The following is a 27783-nucleotide window of genomic DNA, read 5'->3' on the forward strand; positions in this document are numbered from 1 at the left end:
GGACAGAATTTGCCACAGTGGGAAAGAGGTTATGAAGATGTATCTGGTGTATTATCCAGACTTCCCTGTTAAGCAATGTTACACCTCTTTAAACTTATGAGGTGCATATTATTTGTATCAGTGGGATTCTTCAGGAAATACATTTGAGAGCCTCTCATTGACAAAGACAAGCAAGTGCAGCTTGGATATGAGGTGTAGGACGGTCATTGTTTACAAATCAGACACTCCTTCCTTGTCCATGGAGTTGCTAAAGGATATAGTAGTACCTCAGTGTGATGTCGTGAAGTCCTTCTTTCCTCATCCCTCGACTAATAAGAAAGTTGTAAATGTTAATAGATTTTGATTAGAACTCTTGAAGTGAAAGGAACTGTCTTTCTGACAAAAGAATAAAGTTGCCAGAAATGCTGTATTCTACTGATTGTATTGAAATCCGGTGTAATTTGACATATATTATGTACCATTGTGCTTTATACAGAGCTGGTACCCAAAACCGAAGTAACATGTCTATGTCTATGTCCATGTGTGGAGGGTATGCTGGCAGCTTGAGTGTTTGATGAATGTGATGCTACAGGTCAACAAAGGACCTCTGCGGTCCTATTCAGCGGGGCATTCAGGCCAGGATCAGCAGCCTGCGGAGGGGCCTCTGATGCATATGTGCCTCTGGCTGCCTCATCTCTGCAAACAGGAAAGGCATGAAACGGCTGGCCTCAACTCTCTGCTGACTCCTCCATTGTATGGGGCCAGTTTGGCGGAGCAGGCTTTGTGCGATAAATTTGGGGATCTGCCTCCCCCACCCTCCAGGCTCGTCGGAGTATGACAGGCAGGCAACACAGAGGTGCCACCTCAGTTTAAATTCATAAAAATTTGTTTATTTGAAGCTCTTGGCTGCTTTACAGTCATTTACAGTAGAATATTTAAAACTTAATAGTTGTGTATTTTGTGTATCATATGTGGCTTTTGGTAGGGGTTGTATGGCGAGGCTGATGGCTCCTTTGTTTGGCATTACAGGGTGTGGTTGTGTGTGTGTGTGTCTACCCTATTCCCCTGGTGCACGGTGGCAGTGTGGCTGGCTAATGTGCACAGGCCTAATTCCCTGCAGGCGACTGATTGTGGGCTCTATTTCTCTTTTCCTCTCTCGCTGATTAACGGGTGCAGTGACAAACAGACCAGCTGGGCGAATGGAAGCAGCTCTGGGAGGGGAGGAGGAGGAGGAGGGTTGGCGGAGAGAAGAGAGTGGTGGCGCTGCTGCCTATCACGCCGCTGCTGGCTCTGCCCTGCTTTCTTCACCGGTGTCACTCTGCTGAGAGCGATAGTCTGATGCGCGTCTGCCCAGTCAGAAGCTGGGGTTTTCGCCTTGAGGCATTCCTCGATGGCCCACTTTCGCTCTTCCCTTTTTCAGAAGCACTTTTCTTCTGAACAGTCACACTTATGGTACATGTCCCGCTCTCCTATTTTGATTTTAGAGAAAGAGTGCTGTCATGTTTGAAAAGGCTAGATCCATGTAAGCCAATGACGGCTACGTGGCAGACCTAAATCTTTCATTACATTAATGTGTGTCTTTTGTCACCATTTGTGGATTAGACCTTAAGGGGATTTTCTTTCATAGAACCCCTTTACGCCCCCCCCTTTTGTGCCACATCTGTCTGACTGCCTGCCTGTCTTTTTTTTTTTCCTGATATGAGCTGTATTGTTTGAGGTTGCATTGCAGTAGCTTTGGGGCTAACATCTGATGTCTCTAGAAGATTTGTGTATGGAAGAAATTTGACTCCAAAGGCTCCTTCTATGCCCTTTTAGCTTTGCAGAGCAGGGTTACAGTTTAGAAGTTATTTTCTGCCTCTGATTTGGTTTCTCTCTGGGAGGCAATTGTACGTCACTCAGGCTAGCATGATTGTAGGTGTTGAACCGACCCGTTTTGTGTGCTGAATACTGATACACACATGCTGAGTGGGTGCATTTGTGTGCGTGTGGCTTTTAGAAGCACTGTGTGTGTGTGTGTGTGTGTGTGTGTGTGTGTGTGTGTGTGTGTGTGTGTGTGTGTGTGTGTGTGTGTGTGTGTGTGTGTGTGTGAGTGAGGTTGTTGTTGTTGGTGGTGGCGCTATTGGGGGTGTAATAGGTCAGCTCAGCTTGCATGTGTGGTTTCTTGCCTGTTGTGTGTAGGAGGATGAGCACAGTAGCTTGTATCATAGTAGGTCAGGGGATTGTTTGTCTGATCCATTGAGGGGTGATTAGTGCAGACACTGAGCCGAGCCTCCTCCTACCGACAATAAGGGGAGGGTTGCCCTCGATTTACTACTGCCAGACTCTTGTGACCTCACCGGTCCTGCCCCCCGTCCAGCCCCCACCTTGGTCCACTCCCACAGACAGATTGTCATGGACTTCATTGCTGTCGGGCCAATCCTGGATGGTGTGCCCTGTTTGTGGCTCTTGCTTTCCTGCCGTGACGTTTTGGTTATTTAAGCTGCACGGAAATCTTTGTCAGCCGCACCACACCACAATCAGCCGCATGGTGTTGGTCTGCCTGTGCTTTTATTTATTTATTTTTTATTAATTCGCCCCATAATTTGTCACAGTGATGTTGAGGGTGAAAAAGGTGAGGGTGGTCAAAATTGATTTTTGCAGACTGACTGTGATTATTGTTTTTTGAGAATATTCAACATATAAATGAGGGACACAAGAATAAACACACTGACTACACACACACTCTCAGGGGGGTCAATGCATTACCCAAGTCCTGGGGTGCCAGTGAGTGGGGAGTTGACAGGTCGGGGGGCAGTGTGGAGGCGTTGTTCTGCCTTCTTGTCTAATCCCTGCATTTAGTTTCTATTCCCAGCCACTTCTTAATCTGCCACTAATAGGATTTGCCAAGCTTTTGTTTTATTTATTTTTATAGCTAGAATGTGTGTGTCTTGTTTGACTTGTCTTAACAATAGTGAGGTGTGTACTGTAGGGTTGGGGTGATGGAGAATGCCATGACGTCTGATGATTAGAATAAAAAAAGACAACAGAGAAATTTGATACCAAGGTCTATAGATGTAAAATCTATAGAGTGGTACATTTATTTCTATGTGAAAGACAATTTTAATGTATTTTATTACATAGCGTATTAATGTTCAAGTAGCTGTTGTATTGCATAGCAGAGTAAGATATGTTTGACTTCAATAAAATCTCAGCCTCTCTGGTTGATAAAATCATATTTGAAAACAAAGCCCAATGTGTCCTGGTGGTCTCTAAATTGCATACCACTTAATTTGCAGCCTCCCTGGTTCGCTTGTGGCTATGAACCTTTGTTGCATCTCGTCCCCCTCTTTCTCACTTGTTCCTTGTCTGCATCTATACTGTAAACTAGCCAATAAATGCAAAATTGCAAAAAGATAATCATTAAAAAACAAACGACACAATAAAGCCAAATAATGTGGCTGAGTCACACATTAGTGGCCCCTATGCTATCGATAACTACTATGACTGAACTCTCCCTTCTTGCAGTTTTAAGACAGAATAGCTAACAGTGCTACAAATGCTTTTTAAATCTGCACCCCCTCATTCCCCCTCTTTGAAACTAGGCTCAACAATGCTAGTGACTGTCCATTATGTGTGTTTTTTTTTTGCATTTAATGATGCAATGAATATATATTGGCCTAACTTAGCTGAACACTGGCAGTGTATTGATAGGTATCGGTTCTGGCAGCTGTCTGCTATCGATCTCCAGGTTTGATTTAGAGGATGCATTGGTTTTCATGACATGATTAGTCCAAGAATGGTCCTTGCAAACACATTACTGACGGCCTTACATTCAAACAGATAAATCATTGTCATCAGCTGTTAGCGTGTTTTTCAATCACACCTCAAGGAAAAGAACAGAGCCTCATTAATGTGCGATGTACTGTATAGCCGGCCCACTTATTTATCTCCTCTAGAGCACCGCCTCATTTGTTGCCTAGAACCTCTTCCTTCCAGCTTCTCACTGTAGTACAACGTAATCTAACCTAGACTAAACTAAACTCATCATGACAGACGTGATGGAGAGAGTTTATATGATCAAAATGTGAGGACTACAGTTGCTGTGCATTAAATGAATGAATGAATTGAACCTTGAACCAAAGGACAGGGTTAGCAGTCCTCAGTCAGCCACAGCTACTAGACACAACAAAAGATAAACTAACCAGCATTAGCAAACTGACTGCTCAACCTTGTCTATTAATCTGTTCAATGCTCTTAAACAAATGGCCCCAGTAAGTTAATGGATGTCTCTGGTGGGGGGTTTAATCTTAATGTAAACCCCCCAATGGGTGTCAGTGCATAATACTAAGGACAGGATCTGTCTGGTCATGTGCAGTCAGTGTTGTATGTTTTATTAAACAATGGGGTGAAATCGTTAAGAAACACTATTATTGATAGACCATGTTTGAGGTGTGATGTATAGGAAATCTATTCAGACTTGGTATATTTAAATATATGTAAATAAAAATATCTGATTTACTTCCCGGCTGCTGTCAGCTGAACTATTGGGTTAACATCCCTTTATCTGTGTGAAGTTGAGGATCCATCAATATTACCACGCTTTTAATGAAGACAAGAATATGATGTTATGAGGATATGATGTTTTTGACATAATAGTTTATACGGAATTTTATGTAGAAGCAGTTTGTGGCAGCCAGTTGGGTATGTACCTGCATATTAGTGATGTGTGAGTGTCTTGTGCAGACAAGAACTTGTGCTGCACTTCATCTCAATAATTGTCACCACACCATTAAAATGAATAAAGAGGACACGACGCATTTGCTTCTGGCTCAAGTTAAAATCTGTCAGCAAAATACAGAGACTCATCCAGTTGGAGGAAAGGCGGGTGGGGCTGACCTCCTTTTTCATGAAGTATTGATTGTTGCCATATGAGGGTACCCTTGTTGTTATAACTGGATGCTGAGTTAGTACAAACAGCAGGATAAGGAGGGATGTTGCATGGCTAGCAGTGAGTGCAAGGACGGGGTCGGACCGAGAATATAAAGTGTTTTATTCTGAGGGGTTTCGACCACTAGTAGGGCTATTAAGCAAGGTTTTGATGAGCAGGTCCCCATACTATTGTATTCTACCAGTATGTGCACAAGGATGCACTTGCACAAGCAGTACAGGGAACCAAAGCACAACTGGATGATACATTGACATAATATAGATTTTTGTGGCATAAGATGGGTATTGTTTGGAGATTTTGATTATTGTAATGTTGTGAAACAGTTTTCTTCCTCTTGTGACTCCCTACTAGTTAGAGAACAGGCATTTCCAAGCTTATTTGACTCTCAAGCTAAGTCAAATAACCAATGAATGTCACTTTCTGTTAAGTTATCATATCCATATTTCTAACGCTATCAAGCAAACTTTGTTCAGTGGAAATATCTTCTGAAATCATCAACAGGCGTCCTTGAATATTGTTGCATTAATACAATACATATCGATATATTATTCAGGCATTTATGTGTGTGTGTAGCTTATATAGGTTTTGCGGATGTGCAAGTCAAGATCTTATCAGTGCAGATTGAGATTGTTTCTGCCTTTTACACTCAGTTGCCCTGGCATACAGTTATATTCAATTATTGGTTGTCTAACTGAACAACTTCATGACAGTTGCTGAACTTATCGCAAAGTTTTTTATCTCCTTAAACACTGGCAGTTGGACTGTCTAAGCTGCTATTTGCATATGACTGTCCTTTGAGCACATAAAACCTGAGTGCAGCTGCAAGGCTGTACGGAGAGTGTGGGTGATGTGTGTTAGAGCACATCATCTGGCCTTCGATGAAATAGATTCTCAGTTCCCAAACATTAGCTCGCAAACATTTCAAGGTCAGTCTTGTGAAGCACTGACTTTGGATGCTTTTGTGTCTCCGTGTCTGAATTGTAGGTTGAATGTGTTTTCCTCCAGCCTGGACACCATGAGCACCATCTCGCCGACGGACTTTGACAGCTTGGAGATCCAGCAGCAGTACAATGACATCAACAACCGCTGGGACCTGGCAGCAGAGACTGACTGGGATAATGAGAACAGTTCAGCACGCCTCTTCGAGCGCTCACGCATCAAGGCTCTTGCAGGTACGCTACACTTCAGGCCCCACCAATGTCGAAGTGTGCACAGTGTCGACATGCACCTATGTGTACTGTAGATGTGCAATGATGAGTAGTGAGTCCATCAGGTGGTGGTCACAGCCCATCCTGCAAATGTTACGAGAAATCTTTGAATATTGAGGTTATTTTACCGTTTTGGTAATAATATAATAGCATGTGTAGCAGTCTCCACCGCAAAGTTACAGTAAGCTGCAAAATTAAATGAGCAAAAGTAATTTATTATCAAACCATTAGCTATAACTGATGGACAAATTGCTCTGCGGGCTCCATTTAATCGTTCTGAGCTGAATATTATGATGTGAATGTTATGACAATTCAGTCAAAAGACTTAACAAGTAAACTATCAAATGTAAGTCTAAGAAACATTCAGCAAAATTGAGTAATTATTTTGGACTCCATCAAACAAATTATTATTACTGTTAGAGCATACTGATTGAAATCCTGCTGTATTTCATATAAAATCATCAGTGTTACATTTAAAGATGATGACATTGCATAGTTTTTAGAGGGCGTGATTGGAAATATATTTTACTTAATTTTGGAAATCTTTAAAATTGTGCCGTAAAAAAGTGCTGAAACATACAAAACGTGGGGTTAAGTTAATCAGCGCTTTAAATATAATCAGTAAAACTTAGTATTTGTACATTTCCACCTGCATTTTACCATCTCAACAAGAAATGTATTAAAGAGTGGATTCAGCTGTTTGGTAATGCCAAAAGCTTTCAGCTGTATAGCGGCTCTGTTAAAAAGGCATTCTTACTTTATGTTTTTCACTCAGACTGACACACTCTTGTGGCAAGGCAAAAAAAAACAACAGTATCATGAGTGGGCATTCGTAGGAATGACTAACTCTAGCAGGCACTCTATAGATGGACAGGTAGAAACTTGCTAGCCTAGCAGCATTAAGGTTAGAAACATAATACATAAAATAACATGATTGTGTTCACCCTAAATGTGACATTTAGAGACAAAATCACAGACTAATAGTAATTTGCACAGATCTAATGAGGCTCTGTAGACTGAGGACTTTATTATTTTCTGTCCCAAAAGGCACAATTCTCTCTTTATAGGGCGAGACAGAAATACTTCCAAAAGGAGGACAAAGCCAGGCAGCTGTATATTCAATTCAACACAGAGCAATAAGCGGTGATGGAATGAGGTGTTGAGACGAGACTTTTGGGCAACTGTAGGTGTGGTGAAAGTCCTCCATCAATATAGCAGCCATCTAAAATGTTCATAATGTGGACGCCCAGCTTGAAACCAGGACAGTCCCGCACAAACTGGGACGTCTGGTCACCGTACTTTATTCCCCACCTTACTCGCCTGCCCTTGAGAGTCTTGACATCCTTCCAAATTGTACAAATGCGTATCTGTTGGGCAGCCTATCCTGCTGGAGGCTCAAACTAATGTGACCCAGGTGAAAATCCTGATGGCTCTATTAGTTGTTGTAGTACATCCAGTCTGCATGCATGTTTATTTAACTACCCTGTACTTTCCTGGTTTCACAGTCAACAGATAAAATCTCTATTGTTAATAGTCAAAACAAGTTGCAGTGTCATGGAGAACCCAGCAGAGGGGAGCAACAGGCAGACACACACACACACACACACACACACACACACACACACACACACACACACACACATGCAGCAAAATCCCCATGCTCTGATGATTTTAGCACTGCTGTAGTCAAATTATTTCTGAAAGATAAACCTCATTTCACTTACAAATGCAACTTGACTCATTTCCTCACGCCAACAGGAAACACACTTTGGGTGTTGTCTGTAATGTGTTGCCTGTTTTGTATACGCATTGTACTGTATGTAAAGATATTTGATGATGTATCTTGCTGCCATATAATTATGGAAAGCAACAGAGGGCTGTAATACTACTTGTGTGAGTGTGTGTTCCCACGTGAATACCTGTGACACCATCTCCGTTCTTACAAGTGTGGGCTTGATGTGCACATTCTTTGACATGCTGTAGCAGCTTTCCCCCCCCCCTAGGCATAGCTCCTGCCCACCTTTTACAACTTATCCCCTGTCGTCAAGACCTTCAGCATTCTGTGAGCTGCTCCTTTCTTACGCTTCTTTCTCTCACGGTCTCTCTTAGTTCAACTTTCTCTGCTTTTTCTTCTATGTAATATTCTTGCCTCATTTCCTGGTTCACGCCTCGTACACCCTTCCAGTCTGTTGGATTCATTTTACTTGCGGTGTGACAGCAGCGGCTGCCACTTGTTTCACAGTAGAGAGCTTCCCCTGTGTTAAGATAATTGTAATTTGTATAAATAACCACTTATCTGCTCTCCTACACTGTGTGGGTAGCAAGGCGAGCGGTGCAAATTTGCCTTCCGTTTTAAAGCGACGCCCAGCTTCACACTCAAACAGTTACAGGTATTTACTTGTGGAAGCTTCTACAGTAGGAAAGAGCAAGGCTTTTGCACTTTGAAAAGCATCCATATGCCTTTAATTGACACTACAGTATGTTACCGGTATTCTTCATAATATATCCACATCGTTATCATAGATATGATAGATATACACAGACCATGCCTATATTTGATGTGTATATAATGAACTAAGAAACAACACAGAAGCATGAATAATAGAATATCATATTCACTGTCTCACATTTGGCAACGTTTGGGAGATATTTGGACTAAGACTTGAGTGATTGTGGGACTCTCACGAGAAATCAACCCTACTTGCTCCGGGGGGATTCCCGTTCAGATCAGATATTTACTGCCAGCGTTTGGAGTATGGTCCAGGCTCATGCCCTCCCCCGGGTACCTCGAAGGGCTTGTGCTGTAGGATGGATAAAATTTACGTGCTCAGCAATAACTCTCTCCTTTCTCCCTCTGGTGGTGCTTACTCCCCCGCAGCTTTTATCTTTCCCTCTTTCTCATCTGTGTTCATTCACCACACCAGACCATCATTAATTATCATTAATTCCAGTTTGCTGTATTCAGGAGTTTCTCCCACATCTCCCTTTTGGCAGACTTTCTCACTGTTTGTTTTCACATTTCACAAGATTCAGAAAATATATGTTCACCCTATCCAGTGTGTTTATTTATCAGTATATCTATATGACTGATGAGTTGTATAGGGAGGAAACTGCCTTAACATAATATGTTGAGATGCCAGACGCACAAACCTGCCATCACATCTGCCTCTCATGTTAATTGGGATTGTGATGTTTGATATACGCCCAATGGGATCTTAAATGGCCATTACCAATTTACCAGGTCCCTGTTCTTCATTCCTCGCTGCATGTGACCACTGCGTAGCCTCTGTTCCTCAGAAGGAAGTGTGTTCTCCTCGGATCTCATTAGTCCAGTCCCCCCTCCATAAACACCCGGTCGCAGAAGGCCCGGAGCATTTGGTCCTCTAATGAGACCCGTCCAGATGCCCCCTGCTCATCAGGACGAGCACAGATAAAAAAAACAAAAAAAACAACCAGACCTTTTTACCACTGACCCCTGACCAGACCAAAAGCCATCCAGTCATAAGAAAGGTTGTGACCTTAGTCCTCACTGTGTTTATAGTCTTTACAGGTATTTAGTACATCTGTAACTTTTACTGTTTGCAGCTGCAAAAAAAAGAGTAAACCTTCTATTCAATAAGTTATTCAACTTTCAAAATATATTTATAATTTTGTCTTTGCTGACAGTATTCTTGGTGTGTATTACACTGATTTAAATAAATACTGCTTTATTATTGGTGTTGCATTATCGAGCACAGCCACAAAAGTTAAATGTACATTTACTTGTCCGAGAAGCTGAAATATGCGCTAAAAGGCTGTAATTACTGTTGCTATATGATGTTCCTTTGTTGAGTGAGGAAGGAAAATGATTGTTTTGTAACTTTCAAATCCCTGAGCAATTTAAAATACAAGTCCTTTTTCCTCCAGTGTTTGCATGTAAACAATCACTTGATTTGGCAGTGGAAAAAAAATTAAATATTTATAGAAAGCCAGCAAGAAACATTGTTTCTTTAACAAGTTGCGCCATACATCATTTTTATATTTGTCCCTGATCTAGTAAGACATAAATGGGCTAATGCATTGTAGTTCTATAATTATTTTCGACAGGTAATGACTCACTTCCACACCCACGCCTGCCTAACCATCTGCCTGACAAACAGACGCACAAGTTCATCATTTCAAATCTTGTTCAGGCAGGAAAGACCTTGTTGTGTTGCTGAGGCTCAACAACTTCCTTCCTGTCTTAGCGCCTCAGCGTACGGCAGACCCAGTGAACAGAAAAAGGGAGATCAAATCTCGTCTTAGAGAGTGGTAGAAATAAGACCCACACAGCGAGACTACAGGATAAGCGGATGCAATCTGATGGGGACTTTCATGATGCACCTTCTTGGCAGGCCACACCCCGGTGCTCCCTGGAATTAAGGTGGAGTTGAATAATCCGCCTCAAGCTACACTGAGAAAAGAACTCTAATGGTTTAGTCCACCTCTACGCCTCCTCCCTCCCCTCATCCTTCCACCGTATTCTTCCTTTGTGCTCCTCCCTCAAACACACCTTATGCAAATGACACAATTTTCAGACGGCACAGCAGGCTTTGTTTACACTGCAATCCGACCGCAGCCGGTTAGCCTGCTCTGCTCTGCTCTGCTGAGCTCTGCTCCAGCAAACGCGTGTTCAGAGTTTGGAGGGAAGGAATAGCCAGCCTTGAACCACAAAGGGAGTGCAACCAAAAAGTTTTTACTTTGCTCAGGGGCCGCAAGTGTGGTGAAATTCTTCACAGGAGGAGGTGAAACAGGAGAACATTTTGTTCTTCAGTTTTGTTTGAAATGATTCTTTGAAAAAAGCCTCCACTGTTGCACTGCTGTATTTTCATTGGACAAAGTGGGACATACAGTAGAAGAAAAGAACAGGCGGCAACTTTTTCAAACTTTGCCTTACTGAGGCAACAGCTTTGAGGGAATCTAGAAGAGGAGGACAAACCAAGGCGTTTTGGATATACAAAACTTTTATCTTCTTGTCTGGAAAACCCCTCCAAAGGATTTGATAAATTTTTAGTGGGAAAGGTTGCCTCTGCTGTGCTATGCAGGAGACCTCCCATTCATTCTGTATCTGAGGAATATTTAGGAGAGAGATCCAGAAAGAAAGGCCATGGAGTTGGACCGCAGGGACAGAGAGCCCTGCTTGTCCCCAGCAGCATTTGTTAATCAGGTGCAATACTCTAACATCCTGGAAGGAAGGTTTAAACAGCTGCAAGGTAAGAGTCATACTGACCTGTCGATATGGTTGAAAGGGAAACTCCACTCCATTTGGGAATTAACGTACCTTTTATCCAACGGTTTGTTTCGGTTAGCTAAGCCAATATATTTGAATATACAGTTGTTTTATTGACATCTAAGGTTGGAGCCTCAAGATATTTGGTGTGTGGCATATAGAAATCGTTGTTGATCTTAAAAAGTTATTGATAAGATTGTCCTAGAGTGAAAAGTATTACTCTTTAACATATATCCTGTTGTTTGTTGAATTGGACTATTTGGCTAGTGCTATAATAGTGGTACTCCTACAGCAGGTGCTCAGAGTTGTAAATGAGTCTCTAGCAATAACTCAGCATTTTTCTGGCATGAGTGATTACCTGTGAGAGGTTGAAGAGACTCCTCTCTCTCAATTCGGCACTATTTTAGTGCTTTGTGGAGAGAATCTAACAGAGCCTATAGACACACACTAGGCTTCAGCTCAGCTCTAAAGCAGGCAGTCTGGCACCTGATCACTGGGCCACCTGTCCGTCCTTATCTTATTACAATGCACGGCTCTGTCTCTGGATAAAGCCTGTGAGGTCCAGCTAACAGAAATCACAAAGGGCCAGTAGTTGTGTGATGTAGTAACTGAAGTGCTCCTCTCTGTTTCTTACCTAACATCTGTAAATACTTGTGTTAAATGGAAGTAAAAATGGTTTAGAAAAAAACAAACTCCTGTGTGAAGGTTTTTGTTTGATCACCATGTGTACCTGTTAGAGTTCCTGTATTACCATGTGGCCTGTTCCTGTGAGCTTTAGACCCCTTAGTCACAGGCTGCTAGATAAAGTGTTTGAGGTAGCTGAGTGTGCACGGGCAGTAGGCAAGTAGTAGTGTATGAAACTCAGTCAGTGGTGTGCATGAAGATCACAGTGTTTTGCTAGTTTCCGGTCCCTCCCTGGTTACTGTCTGGAGTGGAGAGCTGTCTTAGAGTTTCCCTCTCTGCATGTTTGACATTCTTGTTGTGGACCAACTATATCTCACCTCCAATATTAAGCAATATCTTCAGTGCCACTGAGGAAGAGGTTGGCCTGCTGAAAGAACATGTATATATGTATATGTCCGTGAAGTGATGACTGAATAAACCGCCACACTGATAACGCCTATGCTCTTGAGTTGAGATAAGACCCACATGAGAGATACTATCTTTTACTTCAATGAATATATAACAACATTCAACACTCAACTGTACAACCTCACGCACAGAGATGCTAAGGGTACATCCCTACACGTCTTTTTTCAACTTGTCAGGCAGGAAAACCTTTAACTCATTGCGTCATTTTGGGGGTCAGAGATCAGTCACCAAATTTACGCTGACAGGATTTATTCACACTTCCCTACAACAAGAATATTGAGAAATGAGGTTCAGTCAAAACGGAAACTCTATTTATGAATATATGGACAGGGGTATTAAGATGGCAGATCTAAACTCTATTTATGAATATATGGACAGGGGTATTAAGATGACAGATCTAAACTCTATTTATGAATATATGGATAGGGGAATTAAGATGACAGTGTGATACACATTATGTTCTTTATTGGCCATCTCTGCATGGATCTTTTTCTGGAGTTTGCTGTAAATATACTCACATGAACATACTCAGACAAACAGACCCATTTTGGCAACACCCACTTGTATTTCCAGTTTGACTACCCTTGAGGCTCATTCTTTGGGTCACTCCCTCCCTCCCTCCCTGTGTTAAACCGTGATGTGTAGAAGATGTGCTCATACATACTGTAGTTTGGTGCCACAAAAAGGAAAACCAAATTGAAGCATTCAAAAAAATTGTTTAGTATACATACAACCCATTTGTCACCTTCTTACATGCAGTTTGTGCAAGGTCAGTGGTTCCCAATGTTTCTTACCATACAATTGATTTCCATGTGAAGATTTTAACAAATCTTAAAGAGGGACTTGTATATTAAATATTTAGAAAAAACCCACATCTTTGTCATTTTTAGTGGTTGGAAATTGGTTAAGGACAGATTTTCAGGACCTTCTTTTCAGGACACATCTAGCATTATCTGACTCGGTGGTGAATGATAAGTAACTAAATAACTACGGCCAAGGGAGACGGGATTAATGGAACACTGGGCCACATGGTTAAATTAAAGTGAGAGGAAAAACCTTCATCTCTGTGCCATGGAACAGACTTTATTGACAGATGGAGGGACAGTTGCTGTTTTTTTTTAATAGCCTTTTGTATTTTTGACCCACCCTCACATTAAACTTTAACCCATAAAATAATTCATGACCTATTAAGAGAATATACAGTTTATGTCAAACCCTGGCATTTACTAGTAGCCCAAATCACACTATGCACATTATATCATGCAATCTTACAGTGCCCCATTTGTGTAAAATGCAATAGAGGGATGTGAAAGTTCATATTGCCTAATAGTTCTGGTTATTGATTTTGGCACCAAGATAAGAATAAATTGTCAGTCTGGTTTGATGTCCCGGTTCATAGATAAAGACTGTGTGTTACGTTAGACTGCAGGGTCACTGTCCTGGCTACCTGCACCCTCTGAGTCAACCGCTGTGGACTTATGTTTGGACTGTCACTCTGCAGGTATTAGCAGTATGGCTTCATGCAAATACAAAGTGCTTTGACACAACCAGACATTTTTTTTATGCCATCAAGGCTTTTAAAACACACTCACAAACACAGAAAAGGTGAAAAGATGAAAAGATGTCCAAAGTCTGTAGCTCAGATGTTTTTTGTCCTGAGTTGACTGATTTCACACAAGTGTCTGGTTGTGTTCTGTCAGTCTACCTCTACAGACTTTTTTTTATCCCTTTCTGACATTTTGGTCTGCAAGGTCAAATCACAACAAAGAAGTGACCAAGGCTTGTTTCTCTCTCTCTCTCTCTCTGTGAATGGTTAGCTGTCTACATCCAAAGCATTTTAGTTCTTATACTTTATTTAAGAATCTGAACTGATACGGAAAGAGATCTATGTCGAGTTTTGGGTCAAGTTTCAAGTGGCACACCATGAATTGAATGTTGTAACTTAATATTTCTAACACTCCTAGTGAAAGCTCTAGTGGCCTCCAGCTGTAACTCAGAGTCACATTACCTTGGTGAGGGTTCACCACACATACACACACAAAATGCCCTTTTTGTTTGTACAGTTTAACCAATATTGACAGATTCCTACTTGGGAGGGTAACAAGAGAGTGTTGTTTTGGAGGCTTTAGGAAAATGATTGTCTTATTGACATTTCACATCCTTTTTGTGCCCAGATGTTATTGCTGAGAGGTGCCCGTTTCTGTCTCTTTTCTCATGGGATTGGCCTTGGCCGGTCCCCTCCTCCCCTATCTTCCCGATTATCAGCCGCAGCTGCAGATGGCAACAGAGAGGCATGACCTGAAGGGCATGTTCACTGCCTTCACTGCTTTCTCCTTCTTTATCTTATTCGCCCTGCCAGTTTTTGTCACTGTGAAAACAAACCTGTTAGTTAGGCAAAACTCATTGTCTCTCTATACCGCAAACTGTTAAAAGTGTAAAAATAACTTGCTGCTACATGTGGCAAGGCGACAGTTTTACCACAGCCCTACTTTTAAAGTCTTAAGCAAAGGAAGGGCAGTTCTGCTTTTATAGAGAGAGAAATGTCAAATCATGTGCATCTGCACGCGTCCTTTTTCTCACTTTGTTTTGCACACACACATTACGTGTTCACAGTCTGATTTGGATATCATAAAAAATGAGTGATGATATCCAGGGATGCCTACGTAAACTCTGTAGACATGCAACGTCTGTAGGGTAGATTTTCAATTCCCTACAGAAATATATAAAGCAAGAGTGAAATAATATTTGCACTCTATGATTTGATCCAACAGTGGCAGGTATATACAGTACATCATTCTGTAGCTATGATTTTTAGCTAAGTTGTTGCAGACTTCCTAATACAGTTTTATATAACTGAAGCAACTATTGACTTTGAGGGTGTTGGAAGTAAATATTGTAACCTTTTATTTAAAACGTATACACAAACATTACAAACACCAACCCCTCCTACAACTCCTCTAAGATGGTTTCGTTGTTTGCATTGCTCATGGCGTCCATTTAGTATCGCACACCACAGCCATAGATGGCTCTTAGCTCAAACCACCTACTGGTGTCAATAAACAATGGAACCACTAACCAAAAAAACCTACAAGCTGCTTTTGACTGAGTTTTTTTTTTTTTTATCTCACTGCTGTATGTGATAAATGCTTCACGAAGACAAATAACAGACTAAAATTCAAGATGTCAAGGACATCCTCTAATGAGTGCCTTTGGTCTACTCTGTAATCTCAGACAGCAGAACAGTTTGAAGCTGTGGATTCTCGAGCCTTTGTTTTCAGCTACAGAGTCGGAAGAATTTATGTAACTGTCTGATTGCAGCATTACACACAACTAATGCATGTGTCCTCTGTAGACATAAATCTTCCACATTTGGACTTTTCCAGATATGTAATGTCTCTGTTTCAGGAAGATTATACATATTTGTGTGTTTTGTATTCTTATTCTCTATTTTTGGCTCCCTTGACCAAGTGAATTTCCTTTAATTAAAGGTAAACTTGCATTTAGGGTTTTAAGTTCTGAATAATAAAAACAACTTTTCATCCGTTTTAAAACGGTTTCATGTTTCCATTTTCAACAGCGTTCGTTTTTATGTCAGATCTTGCAACTAATGCAGCAAAGAATGTGAGATGCCTTATCTTCTTAAGATATAGGATGGAGAGATACTAGTTTCTGCCTTCATCCAGATTTACCTGTTCACAACACAAGCAACATTTAGTAGTACAACAATCTGAGTCTGCTATAGTTGCAATTTAGAATATTTTTCATGTTTTTTTATGTATTGTAAGATATGTGATATAAGATGATATAAGTAAGAGCAGAGCAGAGCTGAGAGCGAGAAAAGATTCAGACTCACACTGATGAGTGCCTATCTCTGTACCCTTTGGCACAAAACCATAATCTTGTCTGTGTGGGAATGTCCAAGAGAAGGTCATTAAAGCAGATTAAAGCAGACCGAATGATGGAAGCAGTTTGCTCATTCTTTCTGAGAACGGGGTGACCAGAGGCATTCATTACGCAAGCTCAGGGTGGGAGAGGGACAGCATGTCCGGAGTTTATGAAGTCAAGGGCATTTCAACCCAGTTAGAAAGGGAACCAGGAATGGCTAGGGAGGAAGGCATGACCTGGGGCAGGACATAAAACAAGATGAAATTGTTAGCAGCACTTAATGATTACCAACCTGTGCATGCATTTTCTATAGTTCCTCTGAAAGCCTCTTGCATATTTGGGAGAGAGGAAATAATCACAAGACGGCAGTCCAGCGTGTTTGACAGGGATTATGGTCAGGGAAATGAAAAGTGGACAAAATCTGCAGTGTGCATTTGTTGCTATTGTGTGAAGTGCTTACTATGGTAAGCTATTTATGGATGGAGTCACTCCTTGTCCTCTGTGCTGAAGTGACGCCACTGGGAGCCAAAGTGCAGTGTCATGCAACACAGCGAAGGGATGCAGGGTTCATTGAGAAGACAGTGAGCAACATAGGAAAGCTTCAATAGGGCGACTCAGACTATTTCTGTCTCTGTGATGGACACACAGACGTTTTCATCAGTGTCGGGCCGTGGTCAGTGGGTAAGGAGCAGTGCTGACATCTTGTAGTGGGCCAGTTTCTGCTGTGTCTACAGCAACACACAGCACACATTTCTGTCAATGAGGTGGTCTTAAATGGAAAGGCAAACGAAGCTTCAGTCGAATTTGAACACTGCAAACACTGAACATCAAGGACAAAATCTTCAATTAGTGAGTTGAGAGCTGATTAAGCGATTAAATGACTATGTTGAGTCCTGGCTTCAATCCAACTTCTGGCAGTTGAAATATTTTGAACGTTTTGTGTATTTGTGCAGTATGAAGAGGCTAGATAGGTCATCAATGATCATGTGCTATGCATATTGGCAGCCAGAAAAAAAGTGACCTGACAAACATGGATTTGCATCTTATCGGCCTTGTCTTAAGTGTGTGCCAGCAGGACACCTTCCACTCAAACAAGATTGTGCCTCAGTGACGTTGCACACTGTCTGACATGTAATAAATCAGTCTGTGTGGTGATTAATAAAAAGTGAAACAGTTGCATTTTTGACGGTACAGTGTTTGAGTATTTGCAGATTTTAAATTTGTACCCAAGGGCGCCCCAGTAACTTACCAGGTAGAGCGTGCGCCCCATGTACCAAGGCTGAGTCCTTACTGCAGCAGCCTGGTGTTCAAATCTGACCCACGGCCCTTTTGCTACATGTCATCCCCTCTCTCTGGCAAAAAAGCCAAAAAAAGAATCTTAAAAAAACGCCACCTAAATAAGTACCCATCAAAACAACAAATGCGTTTTTCTAAAACTCCTGACAATATGTCATGTTATTTTATAGGTCTATCAAGTAATTCAAATAAATCTTTTTGAAGAAATCACTGGCTAATATGGCAGACAATAAATAAAAAACAGCACAGACGCCATAGCCAGCCATAGTGGCTTTATTCCTGTGTATTTCATAGCATCAGTGATGTCTGTTTACTCATGAATTGATTTGACCTTTGATGCAACAGTGACCACTTTCTTTAGAAAAGCGCGTTGAATGCTGGGAAATGGAAAATGGGAAATAATTAATTTCTCCAATCAGTTACCACTTCAAACAATGCAGCACATGTCCAGGTAACCATAAATGACTTGCTAAACACCAAATATTAAACCATGACCTCATTACAAGGGTACAGCTGATACAGACTCAGTGTTTGACTTAAACTGCACATACATGTATGCTGTTCTGATGTATAGATGTAATATTGTTTTCCTTTATAGATATGCGTGAGCCTTCGCCTAGCGATTCATTGTTAGTGTCGTATCTGTCTCTCCATTTTATCACCAAATATGATCCTACAGTAGCCTCTATGAAGCCACACAGACAGGATTAAGTCTGGCGGCGTATGTGCTCAGATTACCTGCAGATAACCATCGTTGTCAACGGTGCAAAAGTTTGTTTGGGGGTCAAATAGGAAAGCAACAGCAAGCTCAACCTTCAAAGGTAGACTCTACTCCCCTGCCTCGACGTATACTTAAAGCTTACTACGGGAAACAAACATGTTCAAAGTGACTGGACATGCCCAAATATGCTTTTGAAACATCCAATGATGCCTCTAACTACTAGTTCTGATCTGCCATTAGTAAACAATGGAGATAAACATAGCATAGAAAATTTGAATCGCTTGTTTTTCTATCTTTCACACAAACAGGCTGAGGAAGGACAGGTAGAGCTCCAGGATAGTCAGGGGAGTTTTAAAACAGTTCTGAATGCTCACTTCTGTGAAATTTAAATAGGAATATATTTAATTCTAGTCCCAGAGTGCTTTTAAGGCACACACCTTTTTAAGTAATTTAGTGGTAGAGTCCAGTGTTAACATTTTAACATGTTTTTATTGTAGAAAAACATCTGTATTATGTATGCTTGCTTGCTAGGATTCCTATAATCTTCAGTGCAGTCAATATCTATTTTGTGCCAGGAATGTCAACATAAGTATAGAAGGTACTTTTTATTACACCTTGCTTGTCAAAAAAAGCTAAGATTATGCAAGGCATAGTAAGACTAACTAGTAATTACTAGGCTTGCTTCTACAGCTCATATTACCCGCTATTCTCTCTTGTCCTCTATTGTGTAATTGTTTAACAATGTTGGCAGGCTCTGCAGGTATTTTGCATGACGTGAGATATCTGACAACATACTAGTATAAAAGGCATAGTCTCGGTTTCTTTTCTCACCTTCAGCCACCTGGGTACAATCTGTTAAAAATAAGCAATCTTTCTGTTGCTGCACATTCTTACAGCTTAGTAAAAAACAATAAACCATTTAGATGTACAAACATTACAATTGACATATCCTCCCATGCACTAACAACACAATCCACAAATGTCACATTGTTAGAGAAAACAGCTGCCCCAGTTTTGCCCTTATCCGCCGTAGCCGCAGCTGATGACAAGTTTCTGTTTGCTTGCCATAATGAGCAAACACGTCAGACACTGATGTCTGTGTTTGTCTGTGTTGTGTTCTTGTTCAGTAGTCTTGTTATTAGCCGTTATTACCAGCAGTGGTTGCAACATTTCGTCTTTACTGTAGGACCCCTGCCCACTGCCTCCTCCTCAGCGCTGGGTGCTGTCACAACATGACCAAGCGTCAGGAGGAATGTAGGCTCCTCCGCTGCACCTCACCTGCCACTGTAATCCACCTCTGCTGGCTCATTGAACAGCGTCAAATCGCTTAGTGGTCCTTTTAATAATGCAATAATCTGTTGATGTGGTGCACGGGAGGGATGGGAAGAGAAACAAAGCAGGTTTAGCGAGAGTTGGTTCTTGAAAGTTCAAACGAGAACAGGATAAAATGGTAAAACCTCGAACAACCAGCACACTCTTTTACAGTGTGTAGAGGCCCAACCAACTAAAGCAGGGCTGTTTGACCAATAGCAACTGCTTCAGTGTGATGCCATAACACCCTTGTTTGTCTGATATCTTAGATAAACCAGGAAAAAGCACACATGAGCAGGAGACAAGCAGGCTGATAACTGGGATAGCAGAGAAAAACCTGTTTCTGCCACAGCTCTAGCAATGCTATAATCCCCTGCTTTGAATGAACATATCAACATTGTCTTTGCATTTTACATTCCTATAATGAAAATGATATATCTTTGCTGAATCTGGAGATTTGAAAACACAAGATTGTTGAGGGCTTTTTCATGAAACGTGTTGATTCACGTGTGTGTGTACTTTTGCACCTATTAACTATAATCTCTTTGGGTTTATCTGCTATTGAACTCTTTGTCTGTAATGCATGTGCCCTCCCAATTGTTACCAACCAAGCCCTCGAGCAGGAAATGAGAGAGGTAGGGCAGGGTGAGACATCATCAGTAAATGATGCTTTACTTTTTGAACACAATTCTCATGCTTTCCTCTGCAGTCTTCTGTAAGATACAGACATTATAAGAATCAGTTATTTGAAATGTTTTAACTTGCCACTGTACTCTACAAGAATACACCCAAATAGGCTTTCTCTCTTTAATGCTCTCGCTCTCTTGTCCTACTGCTTCCTTGTGTCGTTCTGCTGCCCTCAGCTCTGGTGCGGAGCATGGACAGACAAACTTTTTACTGAATGATGGAATATATTCTGCTATCGTTTCTTCTATTGCTTGTCAGAGCACTTTGGCAGACGCTGCTGTCTGGAGAACAGCAACTGAAGCAAGGAAGGGCGAACCACCAAGTGCTTACTGAGTGCTCACTTAGTAGGATTACAACAAACAGTGATGTTTTTTTGACGGTGTGACAATCCCTGAGATTTTCATTTCAAGGCTGTGAGATGGCCACAAAACACACTGAAATGTGAGTCTCAATGGGGAGAACATGTGTGGCTTTTTGCGGCCGGTAGAAATTTGATGATGATGGAACATAAACAAACAATACGGACACTTGCTCATTAAATTATCACTGTACAAAGCCAGTAGAACACCAGAGCGTACTTTTTGATACCTAAATTACAGCGAGGTAAAATACAGAGGTCACAGCTGAAGGGGATTGACTATTTTAATCTTGTTAGCTGGGACAGTTTTTATTATTTGTTTAAGAAAATTAATAGAAGATTGCTTTCAATTTTGTTAAAGCACAATGAAACAAGAAGCTGTCTGTGTGTATTACTTCTTTCAAAAGAGAACCTCTCTAGTAAAGTATAAGTAGAGGGGAAGCACCTTCAGCTCGCAACAAGTCAAGCGTTATGTCCCGGGGTATTACTCCACCATAGAAAGCGTGTGTGAAATTTCAAAATCTTGTTCTTTTTTTAGCTGACAGTTGGTTGCGTGTTTTTTTTTGCAAAACATGCTGGCTTTCGTCACGTCACATTGCTCACTCTTTTTGGAATGGCTTAGTATTCATTTATTAGTCAAACACAGTAATAACTCAGTAATACTTGCTGAGCCACTAATAGCTTTCCTTTATCAACATTTGTGGGGATCTTAATGTTTTTTTTTTTTTTTAATTCCACAAGAACTGTCATTAATGACCTTGTGATGTAATCTCATAGATCTCTTTTAATATGACTAGTCTATATTCAACTAGATTGACCTTAACAATCTGCCATTGTTACATAAACTGCCTAGATATTTGGACCCTGCCTTTGGGTTGAAAGTCTCAGCTTTGAGTAGTGTTGCTTTTGAAAGTTTCTATAGTTAGTATTAGCGAGCCTTACCTTCTGCTCAAGTTTGTTTTGTGAAAAATCAGCTGCTTCAGAGAAATACAATGTACATTTTTTGATTAGATTCTTTCAAACAAACCATGCTGTCTGTGCTTTTACTTCATTAAAATAAGACCTTTGGCAACATTTGGTGAATTGTTGACGGGCTAATGTTAGTAGTAGCAACACCGTTACATAATAATGTAATGATGCTGAAGAAATGATTATTTGGTTTTATAACACGGCGTTGTTTAATACTCTATTCTGATTGGATAATCACGGCGCTCTGCAGGTCTGACATTTCTTTATAGCAGACCGTTGCTATGGCCGCAGCTCTGGACCGTTTTGTGTCAAGTTATTGATTTCTTAAGTAAGTAGCTGTGTAATAAGCGTGATAATGTACAGCTAGCGGGTAATTGTTGTGAAAGAAAGCTTGCGTCGGGGTGCGGCATCGCCCTGAAGGGGTGACCGGCTCGCTGTACATTATCCTTTACGAATTGAATGGGGAGAAGGAGCAAGGACAACACAGGAGAGTTGTCCAGGTACCTGACCCCTCAAGGTGACTTTCTGTCACATTAATTACAATTCTACCTTTTGTTGTTTCGATGCAACACGTGAAGCACACGAGACGTAGCTTTTGGGTTCATGTTGTTACATGTTGAAGTGTATCGTGAGAAGAATGTGTGGCCTATTGCACCATCAAAGTTGATTTTATCATATGGAGCTTTGTGCAGCGGAAACTTATACAATGCAGCTTTATTCAACATGTGGCTATTTATAGTTTGGATTGTTAAATGATGAATATGAAAATATGATGGCTTTGCTGTCTTGCATTGTTTTTAGAGAGCCATCCATCTTCACCACCATTATATCTCATTTCATGCTGCTGCAAGTAGGTTTTGTTTAACTCATTATTACAGAGCTGCTCCTCTGATCTATTTTCTGTCTGCTTCAGGTTTTTTTTCTCTGCAGGCCTGCGTTGGGTGCAGTGCATTAAGTACAATGCTAGAATCGTGTTTTCAAAAGGCAGGGAGACCTATGTCCTAGAAATGAGGTCACCTTGTTAGGCAGCAGAGCAGGATTAGCTTCTTACTCCCCTGGTCCATATGTCTGAGCTGCTGTTACAGCTTAATTTATTGTGATTCTTTTTTTTTTTTAGTCCTGCTCCAGTAAAGAAAGCAAATGTCATTGTCTTTGTGTGTTTATTTTGTCACTTTTCTCTTCTAAATTCACATAATCAGAATAATTGGCAATAACACGTGGGTAGAGCCATCAGTAAACTTTGGTCTGAGGAGTGAAAACCTCTCACTAAGCTGTCAATACAGTGATCCTAGAGACTTAATGGCATAGCTTATCTGTGAAATGGACCGCTCAGGACAAGGGCTTAAGTCCTTATGATTTACTGTCACCTGTCTGCTCTCAGGAGTGAGCAAAGTTGTCGTTTGTTTAGAGCAATATTGACTCCTTGTAAATATTTATTTCCCTTACAGTAATGATATATTAATGCCAGTGGCATCTCAGTCAGCGGAGTCAATTGTAATCTTGCCCCTCTCTCTCTCTCTATCTCTCTCTGTTGTTTCCTTTGCAGATGAGCGTGAAGCAGTACAGAAGAAGACCTTCACCAAATGGGTAAACTCTCACTTAGGCCGAGTGACCTGTCGCATTGGTGACTTGTACACCGACCTGCGCGATGGCCGCATGCTCATCCGCCTTCTGGAAGTGCTCTCAGGAGAACAGCTGGTCAGTATCACACAGAAACCACCACTCTCTGTTCTAACCCTGACCCAGGCCCCAAGCATGACTTTCACTCTGCACCACAAGTCAGGAGGAAGGAGAAATCATGCGCTCCATTTCTTGTTTCATTTAGTGTGATTTACTTCTCCTCCTGCTTCTACTTGTTTTGCTTTTGTTTTTTTAATAACTGCCACCGTTTCCTCTTCATGTATGTTGTGATAACTTTTGTTCAATAATTTCAACGTAGGTCTTCTTTTCTTTTTCTTCTGCTCCCCACAGCCAAAGCCCACGAAGGGCCGCATGCGTATCCACTGCCTGGAGAACGTTGATAAAGCTCTGCAGTTTCTCAAGGAGCAAAAAGTGCATCTAGAAAACATGGGCTCACATGACATCGTGGATGGGAATCACCGTCTCACCCTGGGTCTCATCTGGACCATCATCCTTCGCTTCCAGGTAGAGTAGCTTCGTAGAGCTCTGCCCATTGGCCCTCTCAGTGCAGCAGCCACGTTGCTTAACCTCCTTCAAAGAGCGAATTTGGCTTTGGGACATCAGGTCTCTGCATGTAGCCTAGCCCATCATCAGGTAAACTCTGTAAAAAAAATGGTAATAGAGGTTAATGCTGCTGCGGTGTGATTTACAAGGTATTCATGCTATTTAGTCATGAACTTACTGTCATTACTTTTGAATTTTGAATTGGGTATAATGTACTAACATATTATAGATTATATTAATAACATTGCAAGGTCTAATTATGTAGGAAATGTGTAAAATGATGTCAGCGCACTCTTAACTACGTAAATGAATGCTCTGCTGACAGATCCAGGACATCAGTGTGGAGACGGAGGACAACAAGGAGAAGAAATCAGCTAAAGATGCCCTGCTGCTTTGGTGCCAAATGAAAACTGCTGGGTGAGGGAGGACTCAATCACACAGGATAAATACTGTTAATATGCTGAAACTATATTTGACAATTTAAAGGCTATTTGTGGTTTTGCTTAAGTGCTTACTGATGAATCGTGCTGTGCTGAGTTAATGATTAATGACGTCTGATCTGGCCTCTACAGATACCCCAATGTCAACATCCACAACTTCACTACCAGCTGGAGAGACGGTCTGGCGTTCAGTGCCATCGTGCACAAACACAGGTCATTGACTTCTTCCTGTACTTGTACTTGTTACCTACTACAATACATCTGGCCCTTGTTAGGCATATCCTTGTATATAATTAAACAGGTCTTCTCTTCAAAGTGTGGATTTCAGATAGTCATCCTACAAATAAAAAAGGTGTCCAATATCTTTACCCCCCCTTTTTATCTTTCTTTGCCTAATGAGAAGCACCTGTCGCAGTACAATCACACTTCTCAGGGGTGTTTTTTATCCCATCTTCTATTTAGGTCTCCTCCTACTCCTCCCATCCTTCATACAGTCTGCAGTATGGCTAAAAGGATGGAAATAAAATAGGGAGTAAGATGACCTAGATCACAGAAATAATAACCCACTTATTTTCTATGAAGAGCCGTGCTTGATAACTCACTTGCACACCCTGCTGTTCATTACAATGAATGCCTAAGGTGATACTTGATACATGAATGCAAACACTGCCATCATTGGGGTGACTGAACCATGGAATATTTATGTAAACCATGACGCTGCGTTTTACATGATCAGGCTCCTTTTCGAACTACAGAAGAGGCACCAGAGCAGGCAATTACAATATGCAAAGATTATTTTTCCCTTTCAGTTGTTAAAGTACTTGCAATGTAATGACATACGTTTCATGAATTAAGAGCGTGCTGTGGAATAAAAGGTGTCATGGCCATTGTACAATTCAAACCTCTGGACATGTCACTGAACCTCAATTAGAAAATATTCCCATATTTTGGGAATGCCAATTCATGTTTATTGGTCGTCAAAGTTTGAATGATAAATACAGAAGGCCTCCAATCCTATTTTACACCCCTCCAATGCCTAAGTAAGCTCAAAATGAAAACATGATTCAGGCAAGAATAAGCAATAATTGGCAGGAGCAGCTTTGCCTAATCCACAGATGAAAAGCCTGTTTGCATGCAGATGACTATACCTAAATCCAATGGATTATTTAATGCACCCTGGTCTGTAAACATAGACATGTATTTGAGTGGACTGCACAATGTTTTTTTCTCTCTACAACAAGAAGGTGATGCTATATGTCTACATGTCAGCCTGAGTGATATTGCCATTGCTCTGCAATCTGTTCTAAAACCGTAATTATTCCTTTGCAGACCCGACGTGATTGAGTTTGACAACCTGAAGAGGTCCAACGCTCACTACAATCTCCAGAACGCGTTCAATACGGCTGAGAATAAGCTGGGGCTTACCAAGCTGCTGGACCCAGAAGGTGAGTGGGTAAAACCGCCACAAAAATATAAAGCATCCCTGTCACAAGTCAGAGCTGACGGCCTGACACTGTCCACTAAGGCACTAACCTGGTGCCTGTTGTCCCTCCCCAAACAGACTGATGGCTGTTAGACTATTGGGGATTAGTGTAAATAATTGTAGCTTAGACAACACCACATCACATGTCAGCTACACTGGCGTCACAAAAAGCGTGTCCAGAGATAGTAACGGTTTGGCACCCGTTAAACTCCTCATTAAGGCTGTTTTGAAAGCCAAACTTAACTGTGTTGTTTATGCATGATGAAGTTAATGGTCAGTAGATTGAAAAAAAGGGGTTAATAGTTTATGTTCAAATGGATTGTTGTCTTTTTTTCAGATGTTAATGTTGATCAGCCTGATGAGAAGTCCATCATTACCTATGTGGCGACCTACTACCATTACTTCTCCAAGATGAAAGCCCTGGCAGTGGAGGGCAAACGAATTGGCAAGGTTAGCTTTGTGTTTTTGTGTGTGTATACATTTATGCAAGTAAAACATGCGAGTGCATGTGAATACATGCACATTGAGTGTTGCCTTGATTCACAGATCCCTCTCTGTTGCAGGTACTGGACTATGCTATTGAAGCTGACCAGCTGATAGAGAAGTATGAGACCCTTGCCTCAGAGCTGCTGCAGTGGATTGAGCAGACCATAGGGACGCTCAACGATCGGCAGCTAGCTAACTCACTGAATGCTGTGCAGAACCAGCTCCAGGCTTTCAACTCCTACCGGACTGTGGAGAAACCCCCCAAGTGAGTAACAGAAAGCTCAATGAATGACCCAATGCTTATTCTCTATTAGGATCCAAAGTGTGAAGCTGTACAGCACGTTATAACCGAGGTGGTGTCTGTCTCAACAGATTTACAGAGAAAGGAAACTTGGAGGTTCTCCTCTTTACTATCCAGAGCAAGATGAGAGCAAACAATCAGAAAGTCTACATTCCGAGAGAGGGCAAACTCATCTCTGACATCAATAAGGTATGTTTTGCTCAAGAAATGGTTTTCCATCCAGAAAGCCATGTTAAATAATGTGATGTACTCAGTATGTATGTACTCATGCATACGGTATCGGTATCCTAGTTGCAGGATTTCACCAACTTTCTGTGTTTTCATGTGGCAGGCGTGGGAGCGACTGGAAAAAGCAGAGCACGAACGAGAGCTGGCACTGAGGAACGAGCTGATTCGACAGGAGAAGCTGGAGATGCTCGCTGCACGTTTTGACCGCAAAGCAGCTATGCGGGAGACGTGGCTGAGTGAGAACCAGAGGCTAGTGTCTCAGGTAATAATAATCAACAAGGGACAAATGTGTGGCTACAGATGCCTTATAATTTCTGACTTGAAAACATTGAATAGTTTTACTGTGATAAGCTCACCTTCCTCTTTTGCTAGGACAACTTTGGAACTGACTTGGGAGCCGTGGAAGCTGCCACTCGTAAACACGAAGCAATTGAGACGGACATTGGGGCATATTGGGAGCGTGTGGCTGCTGTGGAGGCTGTTGCCAAAGAGCTGGAAGCAGAGAGGTACCATGATGTGCGCCGTGTAACTGCACGAAGGGATAATGTGCTTCGACTCTGGGAATACCTGAAGGAGCTTCTGGCTGCACGCAGAGAGCGTCTGAACTCCCATCGTGACCTACAGAGACTGTTTGAGGAGATGCGCTACATCATGGACTGGATGGCAGAGAACAAGGTACTGACCCACTCAAAACAACACACGCTTACACCATTTTAACAGTGCTCACACTGTTTTAACTTCTGCTTTGCATTCCTACACTCAGTTGACTTTGTTTTTTAATCAACAAAAAGGAATTTCCTAATCCTCTCAATTAAGTTAGTTGTTGTTCACATATGTCCTCGGCAGCTTTAGTGTCTTGCGCTTATCAGAGGACCATTAACAGCAGTAATTAGCTTTTTATAGGCCTAGCCTGAGCTGTGTTGCCTGTCATTGTTGGCTTTACTGAGGTTGGCTGTGATAGACTTCAGTCACTGGAGTCT

General features: G+C 41.5%; 1 protein-coding gene across 6 annotated transcripts in view; it reads left to right on the plus strand.

Moving 5' to 3' along the window:
* sptbn2 (spectrin, beta, non-erythrocytic 2) overlaps positions 1 to 27783 on the plus strand; it is a 48200-nt gene that overhangs the window by 6511 nt on the left and 13906 nt on the right. For 2 of the 6 annotated variants that reach the window (XM_074611626.1, XM_074611625.1), the window contains exons 2-12: positions 5912 to 6078; positions 23228 to 23379; positions 23653 to 23826; positions 24191 to 24282; positions 24438 to 24518; positions 25635 to 25750; positions 26126 to 26238; positions 26352 to 26539; positions 26647 to 26764; positions 26907 to 27065; positions 27176 to 27478. In XM_074611626.1, the coding sequence (XP_074467727.1) occupies positions 5922 to 6078; positions 23228 to 23379; positions 23653 to 23826; positions 24191 to 24282; positions 24438 to 24518; positions 25635 to 25750; positions 26126 to 26238; positions 26352 to 26539; positions 26647 to 26764; positions 26907 to 27065; positions 27176 to 27478 (1653 nt within the window). In that variant the 5' untranslated portion in view covers positions 5912 to 5921. Of the gene's footprint in view, positions 1 to 5890; positions 6079 to 10675; positions 11346 to 23227; positions 23380 to 23652; positions 23827 to 24190; positions 24283 to 24437; positions 24519 to 25634; positions 25751 to 26125; positions 26239 to 26351; positions 26540 to 26646; positions 26765 to 26906; positions 27066 to 27175; positions 27479 to 27783 lie in introns of those variants that run through there. The other 4 variants (XM_074611624.1, XM_074611628.1, XM_074611627.1 and 1 more) reach the window with 2 other exon arrangements.

Source organism: Sebastes fasciatus, chromosome 16 (assembly GCF_043250625.1).
Source record: "Sebastes fasciatus isolate fSebFas1 chromosome 16, fSebFas1.pri, whole genome shotgun sequence".
Taxonomy (NCBI): Eukaryota; Metazoa; Chordata; class Actinopteri; order Perciformes; family Sebastidae; genus Sebastes; species Sebastes fasciatus.